This window comes from Thamnophis sirtalis, unplaced genomic scaffold (genome assembly GCF_051295495.1).
Source record: "Thamnophis sirtalis isolate CommonGarterSnake01/CBP01778 unplaced genomic scaffold, rThaSir2_p1.2 scaffold_12, whole genome shotgun sequence".
Lineage (NCBI taxonomy): Eukaryota > Metazoa > Chordata > Lepidosauria > Squamata > Natricidae > Thamnophis > Thamnophis sirtalis.
Genome location: NW_028261392.1, coordinates 18,016,179 through 18,036,808, shown reverse-complemented (window position 1 = coordinate 18,036,808; position 20,630 = coordinate 18,016,179). Strand labels below are relative to the sequence as shown.

The window sequence follows — 20,630 nt, the reverse complement described above, 5'->3', positions numbered from 1 at the left end:
TCCCTTTGATATTCCTTATGCTTTCTCATGCCGAAACCAATGAGATTTAAATCGCTGCCTTTCATTAGATCAGGCCTGATATAAAGTCACTTAATGCTATTGATTCTATTTTCTTGCAGGCACACTAAGAGGAGAACAAGAAGAATACAACCAGAGAAGGTGATGTCTCAGTAGTTGATTAATTTGTGTTGGCAAATAATCACAACAAATCTGATTTTTCAGATGAAGTATATGTATGAGATTTGGTAATGTATTGCACTATTTGCTTCTAACGTTTGGTACCCAATTTGTTACTCTGCCAGTTCCTCTTTGATGTATATTATCTATAGGTTTTTTTTTCCTTTTTAGAGCCCTGTAGAGGAGATCAACCCTGACTGCTCTTTAGAAGGCCAGATCCTGAAGATGAAACTCAAATACTTTGGCCACCTAATGATAAAGAAGGACTCACTGGAAAAGAGCCTAATGTTGGGAAAGACTGAGGGAAAAAGAAGAAGGGGATGACAGAGAATGAGGTGGCTGGATGGAGTCACTGAAGTAGTAGGTGTGAGCTTAAATGGACTCCAGAAGATGGTGGAGGAGAGGAAGGTCTGGAGGATCGTTGTTCATGGGATCACGATGGGTCGGACATGACTTCACGATTAACAACAACAAATCCCTTGCTTTGGGGTGACATCAGGGTGACTGAATGAAGTTGAGCATTTACTGGCCAGATGCCCTTCCTGATGCCTATGAGAAGTTCACAGCAGATATTTTATTTTTGTGTGCTGATAGAGAAACATATGTCACCGCCTAGGATTGAACTCTTAGTCTTCCAAGTGGGAGATGAGCATCTTCACCTCTAGGCCACTCTGCTGCTTATATAAGTATCTATGGTACTATATTAATAATCTGTGGACTATCTACAAATAAGAGATAGAGAATGAGATTCCAATGTCCCTCTGTGAGGGAGAGGGACAATTTCAAAACATGATCAATTTAATAATAAACAAACAAACAAACAAACAAATAAAACTGAAAATAGTAATGTTACATTTATCAATCCAAAAACCCACTCCAAAAGTTTTCTGTTCATTTATGAGGGCAGTGCCAAGGTCAATAATTATTTCAGGCCACTTCACAAAGTCTAAATATTATAAAAATTATATATGTTTGTGTGTGTGTGTGTGTGTGTGTATCTATCTCTATCTCTATCTCTATCTCTATCTCTATCTCTATCTCTATCTCTATCTCTATCTCTATCTCTATCTCTATCTCTATCTCTATCTCTATCTCTATCTCTATCTATCTACCTATACCTATACCTATACCTATACCTATACCTATACCTATACCTATACCTATACCTATACCTATACCTATACCTATACCTATACCTATACCTATACCTATACCTATACCTATACCTATACCTATACCTATACCTATACCTATACCTATACCTATACCTATACCTATACCTATACCTATACCTATACCTATACCTACCTACCTACCTACCTACCTACCTACCTACCTACCTATCTATCTATCTATCTATCTATCTATCTATCTATCTATACACAATATTTGTGCCTTATCAGTCAATTTCTTAAAAAAAAACTTGATCAAATAGAGCTGAATGTATGAATGTTACCAAATGTCCATTTATAAAAGTTATTTAAAAGCAGACATTCATGATACCTAGATTTCCCAGCATGTGGAAAGCACTTAGTTGACCATGAGAAATCCTGAGAAAAGCTAGCTAATATTACAACTGGCATATGTGTGAATAGTAGATAACCAGGAATTCTTAAGTCTGTAGATGAGATTGGGCAGCTGAAAAAAAAAAAGAATCAGGAAGTGGCAAATAATTTCAGTGGTGCTACCAAGAAAACTGCATATGACTAATCAAATGCAAATTGAAAGTTTGATAGTTGATCAATAGCATGCGTGTGTATATTTAGCTGCAATAATTCTGTTGTGTATCATTTTGATTGCATTATGCTGCAGTCCAGTTACCCATGCTTTATATATTCTGTTGCTTATCATTGGCAAACTAATTGAAGAACACACAGAGATACTGCAACCTCATGCTTATATCACGTGTCTGTGGTACCTGTACTGCAACTATGCAGAGAAGTCTGATTGTTTCCCAAGTTGGCTAAGCACTGATTGGATTGTCAAGAAAAGCCAAAGGAGGTTGACCTTGTTTGCATGATTGAAGTATTTATATCTACTTTATTGCTGCCCGAGAGTATCTTCTAACAGCTATATACTTATAAAGAGGCTTGCTAAGATTTTCTAAATATATTAGCTAAAAATCATAAGTATTGTTTAGACCAGCCTTCTCCATGTGACTAGAAATTCTGCAAGTGGTTACTCCATAAATCTGGATGACAGCAGGTAAGATATATATTCCATAATGTTTCTCTGATATGATAGGCAGTCCATTATGCCTGAGGACTGGCTATTGTAGTCATATCTGGCATTTTTCTGGAGAAAACTGCTGTATGACCGACGTGATATGGGTTTTGTAGTCTGGTTTACCTTGTAAGACTGATAATGTATCTCTGACCACAGTCAATTTCATTTCTGCAGGATCGAATCTGGGTCAGTCAGCAGAACCGAAGTTTTCCAATGACTGAACCAGATTGGCTCCTGCAAAATTATCTTGGGATACATATATTTACCTTCATTCATAAATTTCATTTCTACATATTTGGAAGGTCAAATAAGTGCATGGACAAGTTTTATATTCAAAATACACAATTTAGTAAAAGATAATATATATCTCATTTATATATTAGGTGTGGGTTTCCAATGAAACTTGACAAACATGGTCAGGAAGAATAAAATGTCCATATTATTATTTAATTTTTATTTTTATTTTATTTATTTATTTTATTTATTTATTTATTTATTATTTAAAAACCAGCCACCATGTGAATTTTCTGGTCTGTTTTTTTCAGCAACAACAATAACCAAGAATATTTGAAGCATTTTTTTATTGTAATTTATATGTGTCCCTTTTTCAAATAAACATTTACTATTCTGCAACTGTTTGTTTTTACAACATTACTAATTTTAGATTTTGACCTGGAAAGTGAAAATTTAAATGATTCAACCCTCCCCACTCCAAACCCCCCCCCCAAATGTAAACCTTTTTCTGATTATACCAAGTTTTCTTATTGAGGCATAATTCTTGTAGTGTTCCATAAAAAAATTGAGCATGCAGAGACACCAAAGCAAATATTAAATCCATGGCTGAATTAATTCCATTAATCACACTGTTCTCTCTTAGAAATCTAAGTCGATTCAAAACGTTCAAAGATATTTTTCATCCCCAAGATTACTGTGACTATATATTTGACTCCGTTTAACAGGATGCATATAATATTTTATTAACAACTTGGTTATGATAAATATACTTTTCTAATAATTCTGTATAGTGTGCTTAAAACATTTTGAGTATATAAAGCTTTATATGGCTTGTGATAATATTAGGAATGCCTTGCAGCCTCACTACTCTCCTATAGACGCAACTCTTGCCTTTCAATCAATTGATTGGGATTCAGAACCAGATCTTTGGACTAAGTTAAATTGGCTTAAATTCTATCCAACCTCATCCGAAGAGTTGAAGAAATATGAGTAATGTAATGTATGTGTGAAATACTCAGAACACACCTAAAACATATTAGCATGTTGAATTCTATTTCAGTACATTAAAGAAACCTCCTTCCCAACTTACTTTTCTCAGCTACTTCGATGTGCTAAGACTAAGCTGCTCAAGGCCACCCAGGGATCTATTTCTAAGATCCCCAGGTGGCCTAAGATCTAAGATTCAAACCTAAAACAGGTTTGAATGAGAAAGTTCTAAAATCTATATTCGCTCTCTCTGACACACTGAATCTCAAAAGGTAATTACAAACACTGTAGATTCCCATCATAGAAATGTTTAATAGTTGCAGTTTAATAGTTGAGTGACTCACTGCCACTCACAACTCTTCTTGAAGAATTATTATTGCATTATTACTTTGTGGTGAGTTTTTAAAGATAACAGATTTGAAACAGGCCATTTAATTGAGCTAAAAGAAGAAAAAAAGGGAAAGGAAGCCTTTAATGACCACTAGTTAGTATCTTTTGTAATGTTTGTACTGCTGAAGGCTGTCTATATTTTTGCAGATCAGATATGATATCACACCTTTCATTTTGCTTCTAGCCTGCTATCCAAATTCCTTTTCATTGGGAGTTAAAGCTTCGTGCATTTAAAATGTACTTTTAAATGACCACAGGAGAAATGAGATGATAGATAGATGATAGTTAGTTAGTTAGTTAGTTAGTTAGTTAGTTAGTTAGTTAGTTAGTTAGTTAGTTAGTTAGTTAGATAGATAGATAGATAGATAGATAGATAGATAGATAGATAGAGTGAGATAGCAAGATAGAAAGAGTGTATGTATGTATGTATGTATGTATGTATGTATCTATCTATCTATCTATCTATCTATCTATCTATCTATCTATCTATCTATCTATCTATCTATCTATCATCTATCTATAGATATATATTTTAAGAGTTACATTCCTACTTGAAATTTGGTGTCTATCCATACGGCTAATACAATCTACATGCAAAATTTCATTGTAACAATAACTGAAATGGAACAATACTACATAAAATAAATAATAAAATAAAATAAACAAAAAAATACAATACGATAGGTAAAAGTAAAGGTCCTCCTCGCACATATGTGCTGATTGTTCCCAACTCTAGGGGGTGTTGCTCATCTCCATTTCAAAGCCGAAGAGCCAGCGCTGTCTGAAGACATCTCTGTGGTCATTTGGCCAGCATGACTGAATGCCGAAGGCACACAGAACACTGTTACCTTCCCACCAAAGATGGTTCCTATTTTTCTACTTGCATTTTTATATGCTTTCCAACTGCTTAGGTTGACAGAAGCTGGGACTAGTAACTCCGTTACGTGGCACTAGGGATTCGAACCACGAAACTGCCAACTTTTCTGATCGAGAAGCTCAGTATCTTAGCCATTGAGCAACTGTGTCCCTCTTACAATACAATACAATAATAAAAATAAATAAAATAAAATAGCTCTATAAAAATGGCATAGTAAAAGAAAAAAACATGGAATAGGATTAAGTGTTACATAGAGAGCAATACAAACCCTACCAACAACAACCACTTAGCATGTTGAGATATGGCTCACACCATAAGCTCACACTTATTACACCATGTAATAAGTAAGTTGACATATGTTTCTCCAAGAATAACAATTTTCATCTGTAAAAATATCACCCCAGTGGAATAAATAGTAACAATTAAATAGGTCTTGAACATAAACAAATGAGAAAAGATTTCCATTCTTCAGTGTTAATGAATGAATGAATGAATGAATGAATGAATGAATGAACGAACGAACAAATAAACAAATAAATAATAGTGGAAGCTGTTAAGCATGATATTCCTTTATGGAGTAAGAATTTTTTTATTGTTTTTTTCCCCCCAGATAAGCAGTTATGCTGCCAATTAATTATGACAGTCATTACTATCCAGGAATGTAAAATGTAAAAATATTGACATTATGGGATTTAAATGATAAAAATGCACTATAATACTCATATTACAGTTGCAATGATATAAAAGTATAATAATCATGCTCTTTCCAGAGGCCGTCTGCCTCTGCATGCTTACAGTGTAAAGGATTTTTGAAGGAACTTTTATTTGTGGTGCAGCATTTACCCAATTCATTTATACATTCCCAGGTTTTATTTATTTAAGGAAAAACAAAGAATTTAATCTCTCTTAGTTGGGGGGAAATAATTTGGATTTCCACTGAAAACCCATCAGCATAGAAAGATAAATTTATAGTATCTAAAGGTCACCATCATAAATAACTCAGAAATAATGATGTACATTATTGCTCAGATGGATTAACTAACTTATTGCACACACACATGCAGACATGCACACACATGCATGCACACACACACAATAGCAGATTATACAGGAAAACAGAACACTGTTAAAATGCCTACTGCCTAGCACATCAAGAGATATATTGAATCTAAATACTCATTTAATATCAAGGTTTAAATGATGAAGGGGAACCGTTGCTGGGAAAAATGGGAGCAAACCCATAAAAAATTGCTCAAACCAATCATAGATGAGAAGGAAAAAAAGTAAAGTTATAATATCCACAACAAAAAGAAAATGACTAAACTTCTAAATTGATCATAAAACAAGCGGTTTATCCAAGTTATCTATACATTATCAACAATGTTAGAGGTCAGAGAAACTGAATTTTCTCTGTGCTTTCTTTGACTTACTTCAAAAAAAATATATAGCTGTCATTCTTTCTATAAATGTTCCATCTCTGTCTTCAGGCTAATTGTATAATCTGATGGAAGCTGTTGTGAAAGTGTTACTTTTATTTTTCAAATATTAATTGCTGAAAGCCTGGGAGCTTTCAACAAAGCTTCTGTTATTAGGTTCATTAATTCAATCATATGTTTAATTAAATATCACCTTGTGTCCATGTGTCTCTAATATCCTATACAACACACAGGAATCTAGGGAAGTTATACAAAAATATATACCGGAAATATGTATTATCCCATATATTGTACAAAAACCCATTTATAGATTGCCAATAGAAATGTATACTAAATGGCTTACTCCAAACATATTGTCCCATCACCTTCCATCCTACTTGAAAGAATGCACTACAATATATTATTCTGGAAAACAAAGAGACTATATTTGGGGAGATTACTTTAGGGTTGACAGGTGAGCCATCCAAAGAACTCTGTAAGGGAAGAGGGTGTTTAAAAAGTCAAGATGGTAGAACCTTTTTATATGAGTTCCATGTGCAACACAAATAACAAAGACATCACAGAGTCAAGAATGATGTCCTGACTTTTTTTTTTTTTTACATTCTTGCAACACTCTGATAATGACCCTGAAATCATTATAGTTTCTGAAATCTTCTTTGGAACATGATAGATAGATAGATAGATAGATAGATAGATAGATAGATAGATAGATAGATAGATAGATAGATAGATAGATAGATAGATAGATAGATAGATGATAGATGATAGATAGATAGATAGATAGATAGATAGATAGATAGATAGATAGATAGATAATTATGTAGCATTAAGCAATTTTCAATTCCTGGCCACCACAAAGATCCTTCATATGATCTATCCCTAACCTAGTCCTTCAGGTCTTCTTCTGGACACTTCCTGAGTTCCATCTTGATGCTGGCCATTGATTTCTACTCTTTCTCTTCACATTTCACACTATTAGAGCCTTCTCTATGAAAATTATGCCAGACTTTCATAGCCCAAAGATTTCAAAGTATAACAGTGAGAGTTAACAGCATGACATTTAGGCCAGTCCCATAGTTGCATCCATTCAGTACTTATAAGAGAAGATCCTTAAGATAATAAATGCCAACAGCAAAATTCTGATAATCAAACAGTATTATTTTGTTTTCTAACTGCAATTATCTGATTAGGCTGATGCAATCTGCCTATTATGTAGCTCTTTTTGCTACGGTAGCTTAAATTTACAGGCCAAGTACCTGAAGGAGATTCCCCCACTTAATGTAAATACTTTGTTTTACTAAAAACTAAGCTGATTGTCTCTTATTTTCCACAGTTTAAGTTTCATTTAATGGCCTGTAGTTACAGACTTAATAAAGTGGAATTAAATACAACAGGCACCCATGAGTGTTTCAATACGGGTTTCTCTGTGTTAAAGTTCAGTAACAACAACAAAATGTAGCTGAAATGTTAAACGAATGTTGCACCAACTGGAACATTAAATAAAATTCCTTTTGCAAAGTATACACTATGAACAGTGGAAGGAGAGGTAGTGTAGTAGTCATTATGTCTTAGATAATTTAATTGAGCTATAAAAGAAACAGAAAATATGGCAGAGGAACTAAAGGGTTGGACTAGAAGAAAGACACGGATTCAACTGTCTTCCCATCAGCTCTAGTTATTGCCAAGAGTTCTTCTTATTGAGAGGAAAATGGAGGACACACACAGACAGATACGCTTAATTATTCATACATACTTACAATGCATCAGTATACTGTATATGCACACATAAACCTATGCAGATCCCACCCCACTGCACCGCCTATTTCAATTGGAAGATTTTATAAATTGGATCCTGATCCAGGTCATTTTTGTAGAGCTGCTATTTTCATTCCTCCACCTTCACCTAGAGACTCATGGAAGAATTGTCCTTTGTGATTGCCAAGGATCCTCAGGAATTGGTCAATGCTTTCCCCAGTTGGCCAATGAGAAGTGCCAAACTTAAGTCTACAGTGAACCCTTTGTTGACCCAACAATTAGTGGAACCCTGTTCTGTTTATTTTGCAGTGAATGAAAGGGGCAAATGGGAAAGTGTCACTGGATGAAGAAGAAGCAGCCATCCATTGGACTGTCTGGAAAATTAGGGAAATGTCCTTCAAGTACAAAGGTGCCTTGACTTGCAGAGAGAGGGGATGAAATCGAGGAACCAAGGCAGGACAAATGTTAGCAATAAGGGGAAGCCATCTACCCTGCCACACCATGAGAAATGTTGCAGGTAAGCTTGAAAACTTCATCTGGAGCAGTAGCTGAACTGAAAACAGGTATGGAGTATTGGTTAAGGTGTTGGATTAGGAAAGTGGCAATCCAACTTCCTTTATGCCTTAAATTCCATTGGAAAGTTTTGGGCCACTCCTTCTCTGTCAGTCCAGCCTAACTCAGAGTTGAGGGGAGAAATAGGCCTTGTATTGTGCTTAGCGCAGCACGCGGTGGCTCAGTGGTTGAGCTTGTCGATCAGAAAGGTTGGCAGTTCAGCGGTTCGAATCCCTAATTCCATGTAACGGAGTGAGCTGCTGTTACTTGTCCCAGCTTCTGCCAACCTAGCAGTTTGAAAGCACGTAACAATGCAAGTAGAAAAACAGGAACCACCTTCGGTGGAAAGATAACAGCATTCCAGGCACCTTTGGTGTTTAGTCATGCCGGCCACATGACCACGGAGATAGCTTCGGATAGTGCTGGCTCTTCGGCCTTGAAACAGAGATGAGCACCGCTCCTTAGAGTCAGGAACAACTAGCACATATATGCAAGGGGAATCTTTACCCTTACCTTATTGTGCTTAGATTAAAGAGCATGATGAATAAAAAAACAGTTTAAAAATTAGAAATAGAACTATATTCACAAATTTTAAAAAAGGAAACAAAGACAAAATTAGCTTGGCTATATAAAGAGCATGATTTCAGATCAACCCAGGATTTGCGTGTGGCTTAGAAGCACTGAAAATTTGAGATATGACTAACACATTTCCCATTTCTTTTTACAGTTCTATTTTATAAATAAGGCTATATTTGGAGCCCAACCTTTATTTAAGCATTATCTATATTCTAATTTGCATGTTCTTTCCTTCTGGAATATCTATGCTAACTTTTAAAAAATGGTGATTGAACAAGGTAGAGGAAGAGAACTATATAAGGCAGAAAATTTTGTTTTGTTTTTCTTTTCAAGTATTACCGTATTTTTCGGAGTATAAGACGCACCGAAGTATAAGGCACACCAATATTTTGAAGAGGCAAATTAAAAAAAAAAGTTTTTGCACTCTGCAGACCTCCCCAAAATGCCCCACCTTTCCCCCCCCAAAACAATCCTGGTTTTTTTTTCAAAAAAAGGGGGCATGCATAGTCTTTAGGAGACTTATAGAGTGCTCCTGGGGTAGGAGGGCAAAATTGAGCAAAAAACAGCCCATTTTTCACTCATTTCTGCCCTCCACAGTACACTGAAGCACTCTGAAAACCTCCTAAAGGCTATGCATGGCCATTTTTGGTAAATGGGGTGGGGTTTCGGGAGGCAAAAAATGCTGTATTCAGTGTATAAGATGCACCCAGATCTTCAGCCTCTTTTTTGAGGGAAAAAAGTGCTTCTTATACTCTGAAAAATATGGTACTTACTTAGAAGTAGATTTACTGAATACATTATGCCGATAAATGTAAGTAAACATACAACTATTACTGTTCTTCCTATTTGAGATCAAACTGGAGAATCAGGTATTTTTAGTAGCATGTCATGCAGACCTCAATTCTATTAATGCTTGCCAGGGTGAAACATCTGTATAAACAATTAAACTCGAACCTGGATTTTCTTGTTTTGGCTCCACCCACATTTTTCTTTTGTATTGATCATTTTAATAACATAAGCCTCAGAACACAAACACTTTCAAAGCCTTCCCAGTTAAAAAATGAAACATTTAATGAAACATTAAAAAGAAAAAGGAAGAAATGTTAATAAAAAGGCAACAAATAAAGAAATTCTTCGGTGAGCCATAGTTTTAGGATGACCTTCTTTAATTAAAAGAAGAGATACTAAAATTTGTTGTTCAAATTGTTGAACTCATAGCTTGTTTGTTTCTCCACCCACCCATCCATCTCTATTTGCCTGTCCTTCTGTCTGTCGTTCTATCTATCTATCTATCTATCTATCTATCTATCTATCTATCTATCTATCTATCTATCTATCTATCTATCCATCCATCCATCCATCCATCCATCCATCCATCCATCCATCCATCCATCCATCCATCCATCCATCCATCCATCCATCCATCCATCTATCTATCTATCTATCTATCTATCTATCTATCTATCTATCATCTTTCTGTCATCTATCTATCTATCACATTTCTATATCCCCCACCTCACCTAAGTGACTCTGAGCAGTTGACAATAACATTTAAATGGACAATAAGCACCATCCATGCATTTAAAAAAAAAAAGGTTCTATTCTTTTTAATAGTGTGAAAATGTGAGCATTTTTGGATCAAAATATTTAATTAATTCAGCAGGTTTCTTTTTTCTTTTTCTAACATTCACTGCAGTGGTTAACTGCAGAAACCAGGAGACTGTGAGTTCTAGTCTCCTTAGCATTAGAAAAACTGTTCTAATGACTGTAGGCCACTGCGCAAGTCACTCTCACTCAGTCCAACTCATTGCAAGGGGTGATTGTTGTGTAGAAAGAAAGAGGAGGAGTATTAGATATGCTCATTGCCTTAAGTTGTATATAGAAAAAAAGGCGGGATAAATATATATTAAAAAAAAAATTCAGATTCGATAGCATGGTTTTGAGCAATGCACTATAACAAGCCTCAGCACAACAAAAACTTTATAACAATTATAACAATGGCAATATTAGTTTCTACCTTAGGCTGTTGAAGTTATTTGCATTGTGTGATGAAATGTAAGCTGGATGCAGTGCAGCAACAATAACATTTCGCTCGTCATCCTCATCCCATCCTCATTCTGAATTAACTGCTTATTTGTAGTCAGTAGAAAGAAAAAAATCCCATTCAAATCATACTTGCATTATTCATGGTGGAAAAAAATGACATACAATTTGCAGAGCAAAAATAAGAATTAAAAAAAAATAACAGCAGCAAAAAAAAGAGAACTGTTTTACACTGCAGTTTAAAAAATGCATGCCAGGTTACTTCGGAGTTGTTTTTTTTCAGACAATATTTCTTAGCAGATATATGGAAATTGTTCAGTAAAGCTTGTCACTTAAATTGTACGGGATCCTTGTTTGGATTATGTATTCAGTACTGCCAGTGACAGTTCTCCATTAATTTCACTGCCATCGAGAACCCAAAAGAAGCTAACTTTGAATAAAAGCTATGTTTTTCCATAACATTTTATTAATGAATATTTTGCTCTGTATCTTTCCCAAAGAATTAAGAAACTGGTGGGATAGAACAACTCATCTCTGCAATCATCTCAATGGGATTAAAAATAAAACAAGGTTTCAGAGAAATATCAGGTTAGTAGCTGAGATTTTGTAGATATACGTCAACTGGAGCAATTTGCTCTTTGTTGTTATCCACTTTGCATCTTCTTCTTCTAATAGATGTATAATCGATCACATAGAAATGTAGAAAAATGATGGCAGAAAAAGACCTAGTAGTTTACTGAGTCCCGCTTTAAGTTTATTTTTTTTCTTTTTAATTTATTATTGTTTTAAATTATTATTTTTGTATTTTATTTTAAATTTTAAATTTTTGTCCAATGAACGACATGTGTTTATCCCAAGCATGTTTGAACTCATATGTGCTAAAATAGGAAAAACAACTTGAACAACTCTAAATGAGGAACTTACACCAAAATGATTTGAAAATGATATGCTATGTGTAAATTTAAGTAGATTTGTAATTGAATATTTGGTTATATCAGCCAAATAGAGTAGAGCAGAGTAGAGTAGAGTAGAATAGGGTAGGGTAGGGTAGATTAGGGTAGGGTAGAATAGAATAGAATAGATACAATTGGAAGGGACCTTAGAAGTCTTCTACTCCAACCTGCTCAAACAGGAGACCCTATGCCATTTCAGACAAATAGTTTTCTAGTCTCTTTTTAAAAGCCTCCAGTGATGGAGTACCCACAACTTCTGATGCCAAGCCATTCCATTGTTTGATTGCTGCCACTGTTAGGAATTTGTCAGAATAGGTATGATGTAGGTAACGCCAGCTAGGGACCTACATTTGGTGGGTCTCAGAAGATGTGCTTTCTCTGCCATGGTACATACATCATGGAAGTTCTTCCACCCCAAATTAGATCAGTTCTAACCTGTTTGACATTCCAAAAAGTCCTGAAGATGTGGTTATGTTATCAGGCTTGGGATTCCCAGGCAACCAGAGACTTTCTCAGATGGTTCCATTGTTGGAATAAATATTTTTAGTCTCCCTTCACCTGTGATTTGTATCTATAGTTTTTTATGCTATCTATTAGTTTGCATTTTTTTAATTTTGTATTTACAGTTCTTGTTTTTTATTAGATTGTCTCAGACCGCCCAAATTTGTTTTTGGTGAGATGGGCAGCTATGTAAATTTGATTAATAAGTAAATGCATAAATATTTCCACCAGAGTATTTTCTAAAAGAAACCCCTGTTTTGTAAATAAATTAGTAAATAAATAACACTACTTTATAAATACTGAAAAGGGATTAAGTGTTTTTTCCAGTGGGACTGGTCTATCAGGACTACCCAATTATGGAATGAAGCATACTGCTTCCATTTTCCCCTTTCAGCCCCAATCCAGGGGCCTTCGCAGGCAGTCATTCTCTTTGTTGGTAACACATAAATTTAACCCTGAAAAGGGATCTTTCACTGAAATAAGGAACACATTGGTAAAATTAAGGTGTTTATGTGTGAATGGATAATTTTGATACTTGGTGGAAGGGAAGAAAGGCTCCAAATAGGGAGAGAGAATGAGGACACTCACATATTTGAATTAAGCTTTTTGAACCAAGTGTTAATCCTATAGTTTATCAGATAATAGTAGTCCTATTCAGCCATGACTTCCTTTAAGAAGAAAAATATTTATGTTCAACTGTATGGTCTCTGTAGTAGATGAATTTGGGTCCGTGAAGAGATAATATGGAACAGGCAAACCAAAACAGTCAGTTGATCCTTCTAACACTCAGCTAACTGAATTCATCTTAAAAGGATTCAAGGATGTACAGGGCAGAGGTGGGTTCCTACCAGTTTGCACCTATTCGTAGAACTGGTTTGTCAAATCTACCAAACCAGTTAGAAGAGGTTCCAGTGGACACGGAAAGCAGGCCACACCAACAGAAGAGGTTCCAACATTTTTTGAAACCCACCACTGGTCCTTGGATATGATTATTCTTCACTATCATGCTCATATTTATAAAACTCAATGCCTCTGTGAAAGGTAAGGATGACTACTGCATTTGTGGTGCAATCAGAACATTGTGTGTGTTGAAGTTGTTTTAATGCAAACCAAAGATGCGTTTAAAAAACAAGTTTACATCATATTCTTATGCATGCCAGTGCTGTGTGTGAGGTAATTTAAGGTGGTTCTGACAAGTGTCGTCGGCATCTTCATATACGGTCACATGGGTGGCAAGCCACTCCCATCCAGTCACATGGGTGGCAAGCCACTCCCACAAAGGAGACCACACCCACAGAGTAGGTTCGAACAATTTTTGAAACCCATTGGTACAGTGGTTAAACTAACTAACTAACTGAATTCATCTTAAAAGGATTCAAGGATGTACAGGGCAGACTAACTAACAAGTCAGTTGTGTTATGGAAATAGCTAACAGCAGTTCTGTTTTGCTTGGCTTTGATGTTAATCTATGTTATGCCATCCAAATTTCAATGGCCTCCAAACTGGATAAGACCTCAAGGCCAGCCTTGGTGTAACTTACTCCATAGTCTACCATCACAAGATATGCTTCCCAATTACTGATTTACTCCAGGGATCAAATCATATAAGTTCTTACTGGACAAGGGCTAGTTATGGCTTGTTAGTCTTCTCCTGACTGAAGGATTTATGGGTTACTAAGCATTTCCTAATAAAGGAAGTAGGTGTGGACTTTGTGTTTCCCCAATGGATGGTTTGTTTTTTTTTGACTCAGTTAGGTGATTGGTTACTACAAGAATATTCAGACTCGCTGGATTAGTGATTGATTAAATTAAGAACACTATTGGATTTGGATTTTCATTGGGCAATTATCTATCCTGACCTGATAGATATATTCAGAAACTAGTATCACAGGAGTAACATCAACAGAAGAGAGAGTTACTTGGTGGCGCAGTGGTTAAAATGCAGCACTGCAGGCTACTGCTAGATCAGCAGGTCAGCGGTTCAAATCTCACCGGCTCAGGGTTGACTCAGCCTTCCATCCTTCTGAGGTGGGTAAAATGAGGACCCAGATTGTTGGGGGCAATATGCTGACTCTCTGTAAACTGCTTAGAGAGGCCTGAAAGGCCTATGAAGCGGTATATAAGTCTACTGCTATTGCTATTGCTAATTCAGTCAGTACCTGTCACACAAGATAAAATAGAAAAGAAATTTGAAATGAATAAAACATAAAATTATAAATATTAAATCTATGAAGTTATTAAATGAATCTAAATGACCAAAGCTGCTAACTTTTGAAAATTAAAAAAGTAAGTTTCATGGTATTTATAGCATTGCTTGGAGCTCGTCCCATTTTAATCTTTTTAGATGTAACTTTTGCACAGATTACTGAGGCCTAACTGAGATTTCCAACCTGCAGTGCTCCCTTTTAAAATCAGGTTTGGGATTAGCCCATCTTGGGTGTGTAGTACTGATATCATTTTCTAACTGGAATGTGAAAGATACCAGGGGAGACAGGATAGCAGCCTTCCAATATTTGAGGGTCTGACACAGAGAGGAGGGGTCAAGCTGAAGGCCAGACAAGGAATAATGGATGGACTAAGGAGAAATTCAACCTCAAAATAAGGAGGAACTTTCTGACAGTGAGAACAATCAACCAATGGAACAGAAGTTGCCTTCAGAAGTTGTGGGGACTTCATCACTTGAGACTTTCAAGAAGAAATTGGACTGCCATTTGTCAGAAATGGAGTAGGGTTCCCTGCTTGAGCAGGGGAGTTAGATTAGATGACCTATAAGGTCCCTTCCATTAATCTGTTAAATCTATTAAATAATTCTTAACTTGATCTGGACTATGCCTGCAAAGGGCAAAAGATCTTATCAGAACCTATTTTGTCAATCAGCATTCTGAATCAAACCATGATTTAGAGTCTTCTACCTTATTCTTGAATTACAGATTATACTTTGGTTGACACCGACATGACCATAAGAAGAATTTATTATAATTCTTGAGAATAGATCCATCCAAACTTCTCTCGGTAAAGTGAATCATATTGCCTTTTCAGATTCTAATATTTTTCACCAAATGTTTCTGCTGAGATGGATCTTGAGTTGAATCTACAGATTTTATTATCCATGTTGAGAATCAGACCAATTCAAGTATTCTCATAGGTTCTCATGTGTAGAACAGCTGGGAATAGTTACAATCACAATGCATAACAAAGGGAAAAGTATGGGGTTCTGGATTATGCCATGTAATATATCAAGGAAAGTTTTGTGCCAGACTGGCAGTACATTCTGCTATGGAACCAGTACCATATATGCCATTCAAAACCATATCAACCAAAGTGACTGGAATTTTATGCTTTCCATATTCTTGATAGCACAAATCATTAGTTATCTGGCTAAATATAAAGTAACAGGAGATCCAGCTGCAGAACCCAATACATTACAATAAATGGAGCCACATAAACTATGTCATCTGACAACAGGCAGTTGAGTGGTGAGCACCTGGATCAGCAATAGTCATTGTGTGAGGAACATAAGTGTCCTAGTGGACCACCATTTAAGTATGAGCCAGCAGTGTGCTACCCATGTCAAAAAAAGCCAATAAAGTTCTAGGCTGCATCAATAGAGAAATAGCATCAAGAGCAAGAGAAGTGATGGTACCAGTCTATATTGCACTAGTGAGTCTACACTTATAATACTGCATCCAGTTCTAGTTGCCTGGATACAAAAAAGATGATGAGATCCTAGTTAGAGTGCAGAGAACAGCAATGAATTTGATAAGCGGTCTGGAGGCTAAACTGCTTGATGAACAGTTTAGAGAACTAGGTGTGTATAGCGTAATGAAGGATTAGGGCTGACATAATAACTGTCTTCTAAGTTTCAATACTAATACTTAAGGAGGTGTGACAGAGAAGAATGGATGGATTCATTTTCCAAAGTACCTGAAGACACAACAAGAAGTAATGGGTGGAAGCTTGTTGAAGGATTTCAATGTGGACCTAAGGAGAAATTTTCTGACAGTGAGAACAGTTAACCAATCAAATAGCTTGCTTTCTGGAGCAGTGGCGGCAAATTGTGGAGACTGGATGTGTTTAAGAAAAGATTGGACAACTATTTGTCCAGCATGGTATAAGGACTCCTGCCTTGGATAAGGGGTTGGACTAGAAGACCTCTAAACTTCCTTCCATCCCTATAATTCTATGATTCCACATATATCACATTGCATGAAAAGCCCAACTTAGAGTTCTTAAGTCCATCTGATTGCCTGGCAACATAAATGCAGAGCTGCTAAATTATCTTAAATATTATTAAATATTGAATATTAATTTAAATATTCATTATTATATTTTAAAGAGGTTACTGAGAAGTAAACTACAGCTCCTCTATTATGTTAATTCTTGTCATCATTACACCCACATATTCAAGAAAACCACTCAACACTGAACCTATTTAACGTGGAAACCAAAGCCACACTTAAAGACATTTGCCAATATAAGTGTTCAATGTTGAATGTTGCTTTTGCTTTTGTCACATCGAAAAATGTTTTCCTTGTAGACATTTATAAGCATCTTCACTTTGCTTGCTTTTATGTAATAATTTAGACTTTGACTAAATTTTTCACTCCATTCATTTGCCACAAACCACAACCACTACTTTTTCTTGGTAAAAGCTCTATGTTGTTGTTTTTATGTAGCATGTGATGCATTCCTATTATTACTATGCTGTTGTTGCAATTGTTTATTATATTATTGGAGTACACACAACTGGCTTGAAGTTGAATTTGCCTCAAGGTAACAGGAAGTAATGAATGTATTAAACACAATTCTAACCAGAACATATAATGTCATGGGCTTTTAAAGTGATTAAATGTTCAAAAGGAAAGGACTGGAAGTGGGACCATGAGGGACGGGAGGAGGGAAGGAGAGAGGAGAGAGAGACATAGTTCCCATACTATAACTTCTTGAAGAACATAATTAACAGTGTGAAGAAAGTGGATCAGCAATGTTACTAATTAGAAGATGGAACAACAAGGATCACTGAGTCAAGTTAACACATTTTCATGATAACTTATATGTAGCTACATTTTTTATTTAAATAGTAGAGAACAAATCTTACTAGAAGCGTAAGGAAGAAGAAGATGTTCTTCCTAATCAAATACCAAGTGACAACAATGTTCTACTTTATTTTATGTTATTTATTTTATTATTTACAAATGTATGCAGCTGCACATATTACACGCCTGACTCTAGATGGCCCACAATTGAAAACATAATTAAAACACATTTGAAAACAAGTGTAATTAAAAACAACAGAACTCACACAAAATAACATAGTAGTTGAGAACTACTCATTTCACATAATCATGACCAAGAAATAAGATCATCCATACTACAGGAACATGGTGGTGGCTCTCAAGGTCAAGACATGACAATTGGCAGGTTTGTGTTTGAGACCCAGTTGCTGCCATGTGGCAGGGTGGGTCCTCGTCACTCACTCCCACTCCTGCTGATCTAGCAGTTTGAAAATCGGGTGACCATAAGTAAACAGATGGGCACCACTTTAAGTTCGTGGGCAACTAATGGGGACATGAAAGGGGGCCCCAACTGGGCATTCCTGAGCAACAGGGATGTCACTGGTTGAGCCTTTCACCACATCAGTGCTTCAGTGCTTCTGACATGGAAGGGGGGAAACCCCATGCTATCAGAACATGAGGGTTGATGGCAAAACCAAATTGTCCATACCTTAACAAAGACCAGAAGGATCAGAGGAAGTCCAGTCTCTGGAGCAATGATGATCCAGAGGGCAGATGCCATAGTAGAAAAGCTTCTCTTCCTGAGCCCTGCCAGATGACACACTCTTGTAGATGGGATCCAGTGCATGCCAGATCCAACAGGACAAGTAGAGCAAACATGTTGTCAGTGTTCCAAGTAATACACCCATAGCAAACAGAACTCGGAGGCAGGTGGATTCCTCAAAGAACAGTTTTATTTGGAGATATCATATTGGCACAGACTAGTGAAAACCAACTCTGAGAGTTCCAGTGGTTCTCAACTAATTAAAAAGTGAAAATTTCCCTTTCCCCCATACAATAAATCATATTGTCCAATCTAGATGCTAGCTGGTTGCCTGGCTACTTCTCTCCTCTTCCTCCTCTCTCCAGCCAGCTGTTGGAATGTCCTTGATTTACAGGAGAAACTATTTTGTTTTGGCTACAAAAGCCCAGCTATCTCTATTCCCCCCTCCCTATCCCTCAGCTCCAGTGTGGCAACACTGAAGACTGAAAAATGGCCTCTGTGAGACCAGCTTCAGGTTGACACATGTCCTCTGAGCAATGTGGCTGAAGTGTCAGGTCTAAAATGACATAAACTAAAACAAAGTATTTTAACTTTCTAGCCTTACAATGTATGAACATAGAAAGTCTTTTCATGCTGTGAAGGGAATAGGTAACCCTTCCTTCTTTATGTTCTGCATCTGCTCTGTGCCTATCGTTAATTACAAGAAAACAAGTTATATAGCTGCATTAGACAAATTCATGGATAATAAAGCTATCAATGGCTAGTAGCTGTGATAATAATATCTCACCTTCAATTTCAGAAGCAATGTGTATCAGTTAGTGAGGATTCATGGCCCTCTTGTATATATAAGCATCTGGTTACCACTGAGCACAGAAGGGTCTTACAACAAAGCTCTTCTTATGTTTGTATTTATTTGTATCAAGAGAATTAAACTAGTTGACTCACAAAATAATGCAACATTTACCATGGTTCTCTACATTATTGAGGCATAGAAAATGAAAAACTGTTAAAATATTCATGACTGGGAGAGCAACTAAGTCAGCCAATGGGAGCTTAAACAGATCTGAGTCTGTGCAGAGAATTGAAACAGAAACTTAAGCTGTCTGCGGCTCTGAGAAGTAAACTAGCAGTCCATCTGGGCTCGTCTGCTGATATGAAATTAACTGCTTGGGTTTGCCTGTGACTCTCCTGCCTTGTGTTTACTTGGAAGAACCACCTGTTGGTATTGTACATTTATTCATCTATTCTTATGTATATAAAGAAGTTAATGAATCCTGCTGCATCAGTTATCTGTGTGTGGTTCTGGATTTGAATTTATGCAACAAATTCCGACAAAAACATCCCTACATTTAATGCTTGGCATTCATGAAGTCAATAGAAGATCAATTCAAATTTAGATATATTTTTTTTACTTTATAGTTAGTTCTAGTCACAGTTCACCCTTTGGCATAGCCATCTTCCTTTTGATCTGTGCTTCACCAGCAGTGTTCATCACTGGCGATATGCTTTGTGGTTGTTGCATCCATTAAAAATACAAATGATGTATTTCTGTGATCATCAAAGTCTAAAAGCTGCAAGAGAAACATAGCCCAAATGTTGCCATTATCTCTTTGATAAAGCTTCCAAGTTATTATTATTATTATTATTATTAGAATAGGGCTTTTCAATACAGATTAAGAACATAACATTTGAAAGGAATGAAAGGGAAAAACATAGCCATTGGTTATATATAGTCTTTTTTCTGAAAATTAAATCACAACATGACCTTTGCAATTCAGGCAATAAGAGGCCAGGCTGCCCGAGGAGCTGATAAAAACAGTATAAGGACATTGTCTTTTGAGAAGGGTCACCCACAATGGCCTAAAAATGACACAATAAAATCATGCAAAAACAAGGCATAGGAAAAGATTATTAGTGTGCATAAGAGAGAGGGGGGGGGGAGAAGCACATTCAAAAAATGAGTCACACATTCTATGCAAATTTACAATAGTGGCCAAAATTGTGGAAATCTTTTGGGGAAAGTGTATTTTTGAGGTTTGATGGCTAAGAACACCACTTTTTTTAAGTAGTACCATAAAATTACACATCAATGGAAAGATAATTTAATCAAGAATGTAATGCAACAAAGTTTGTTCAGTTATCTGTA

The 20,630-nt window shown here is 36.1% G+C and overlaps 1 protein-coding gene across 1 annotated transcript in view; it reads left to right on the top strand.

Annotated features, from left to right (window-relative positions):
• The first annotated feature begins 2,243 nt into the window (after positions 1–2,243).
• The window catches only part of SLITRK6 (SLIT and NTRK like family member 6), a 56,651-nt gene continuing 38,264 nt past the window's right edge, over positions 2,244–20,630 (top strand). Inside the window, exons 1-2 of the mRNA XM_087726192.1 lie at positions 2,244–2,382; positions 8,392–8,599. Coding sequence (XP_087582318.1) covers positions 8,517–8,599 — 83 coding nt within the window. The 5' untranslated portion in view covers positions 2,244–2,382; positions 8,392–8,516. The remainder of the gene's footprint in view (positions 2,383–8,391; positions 8,600–20,630) is intronic.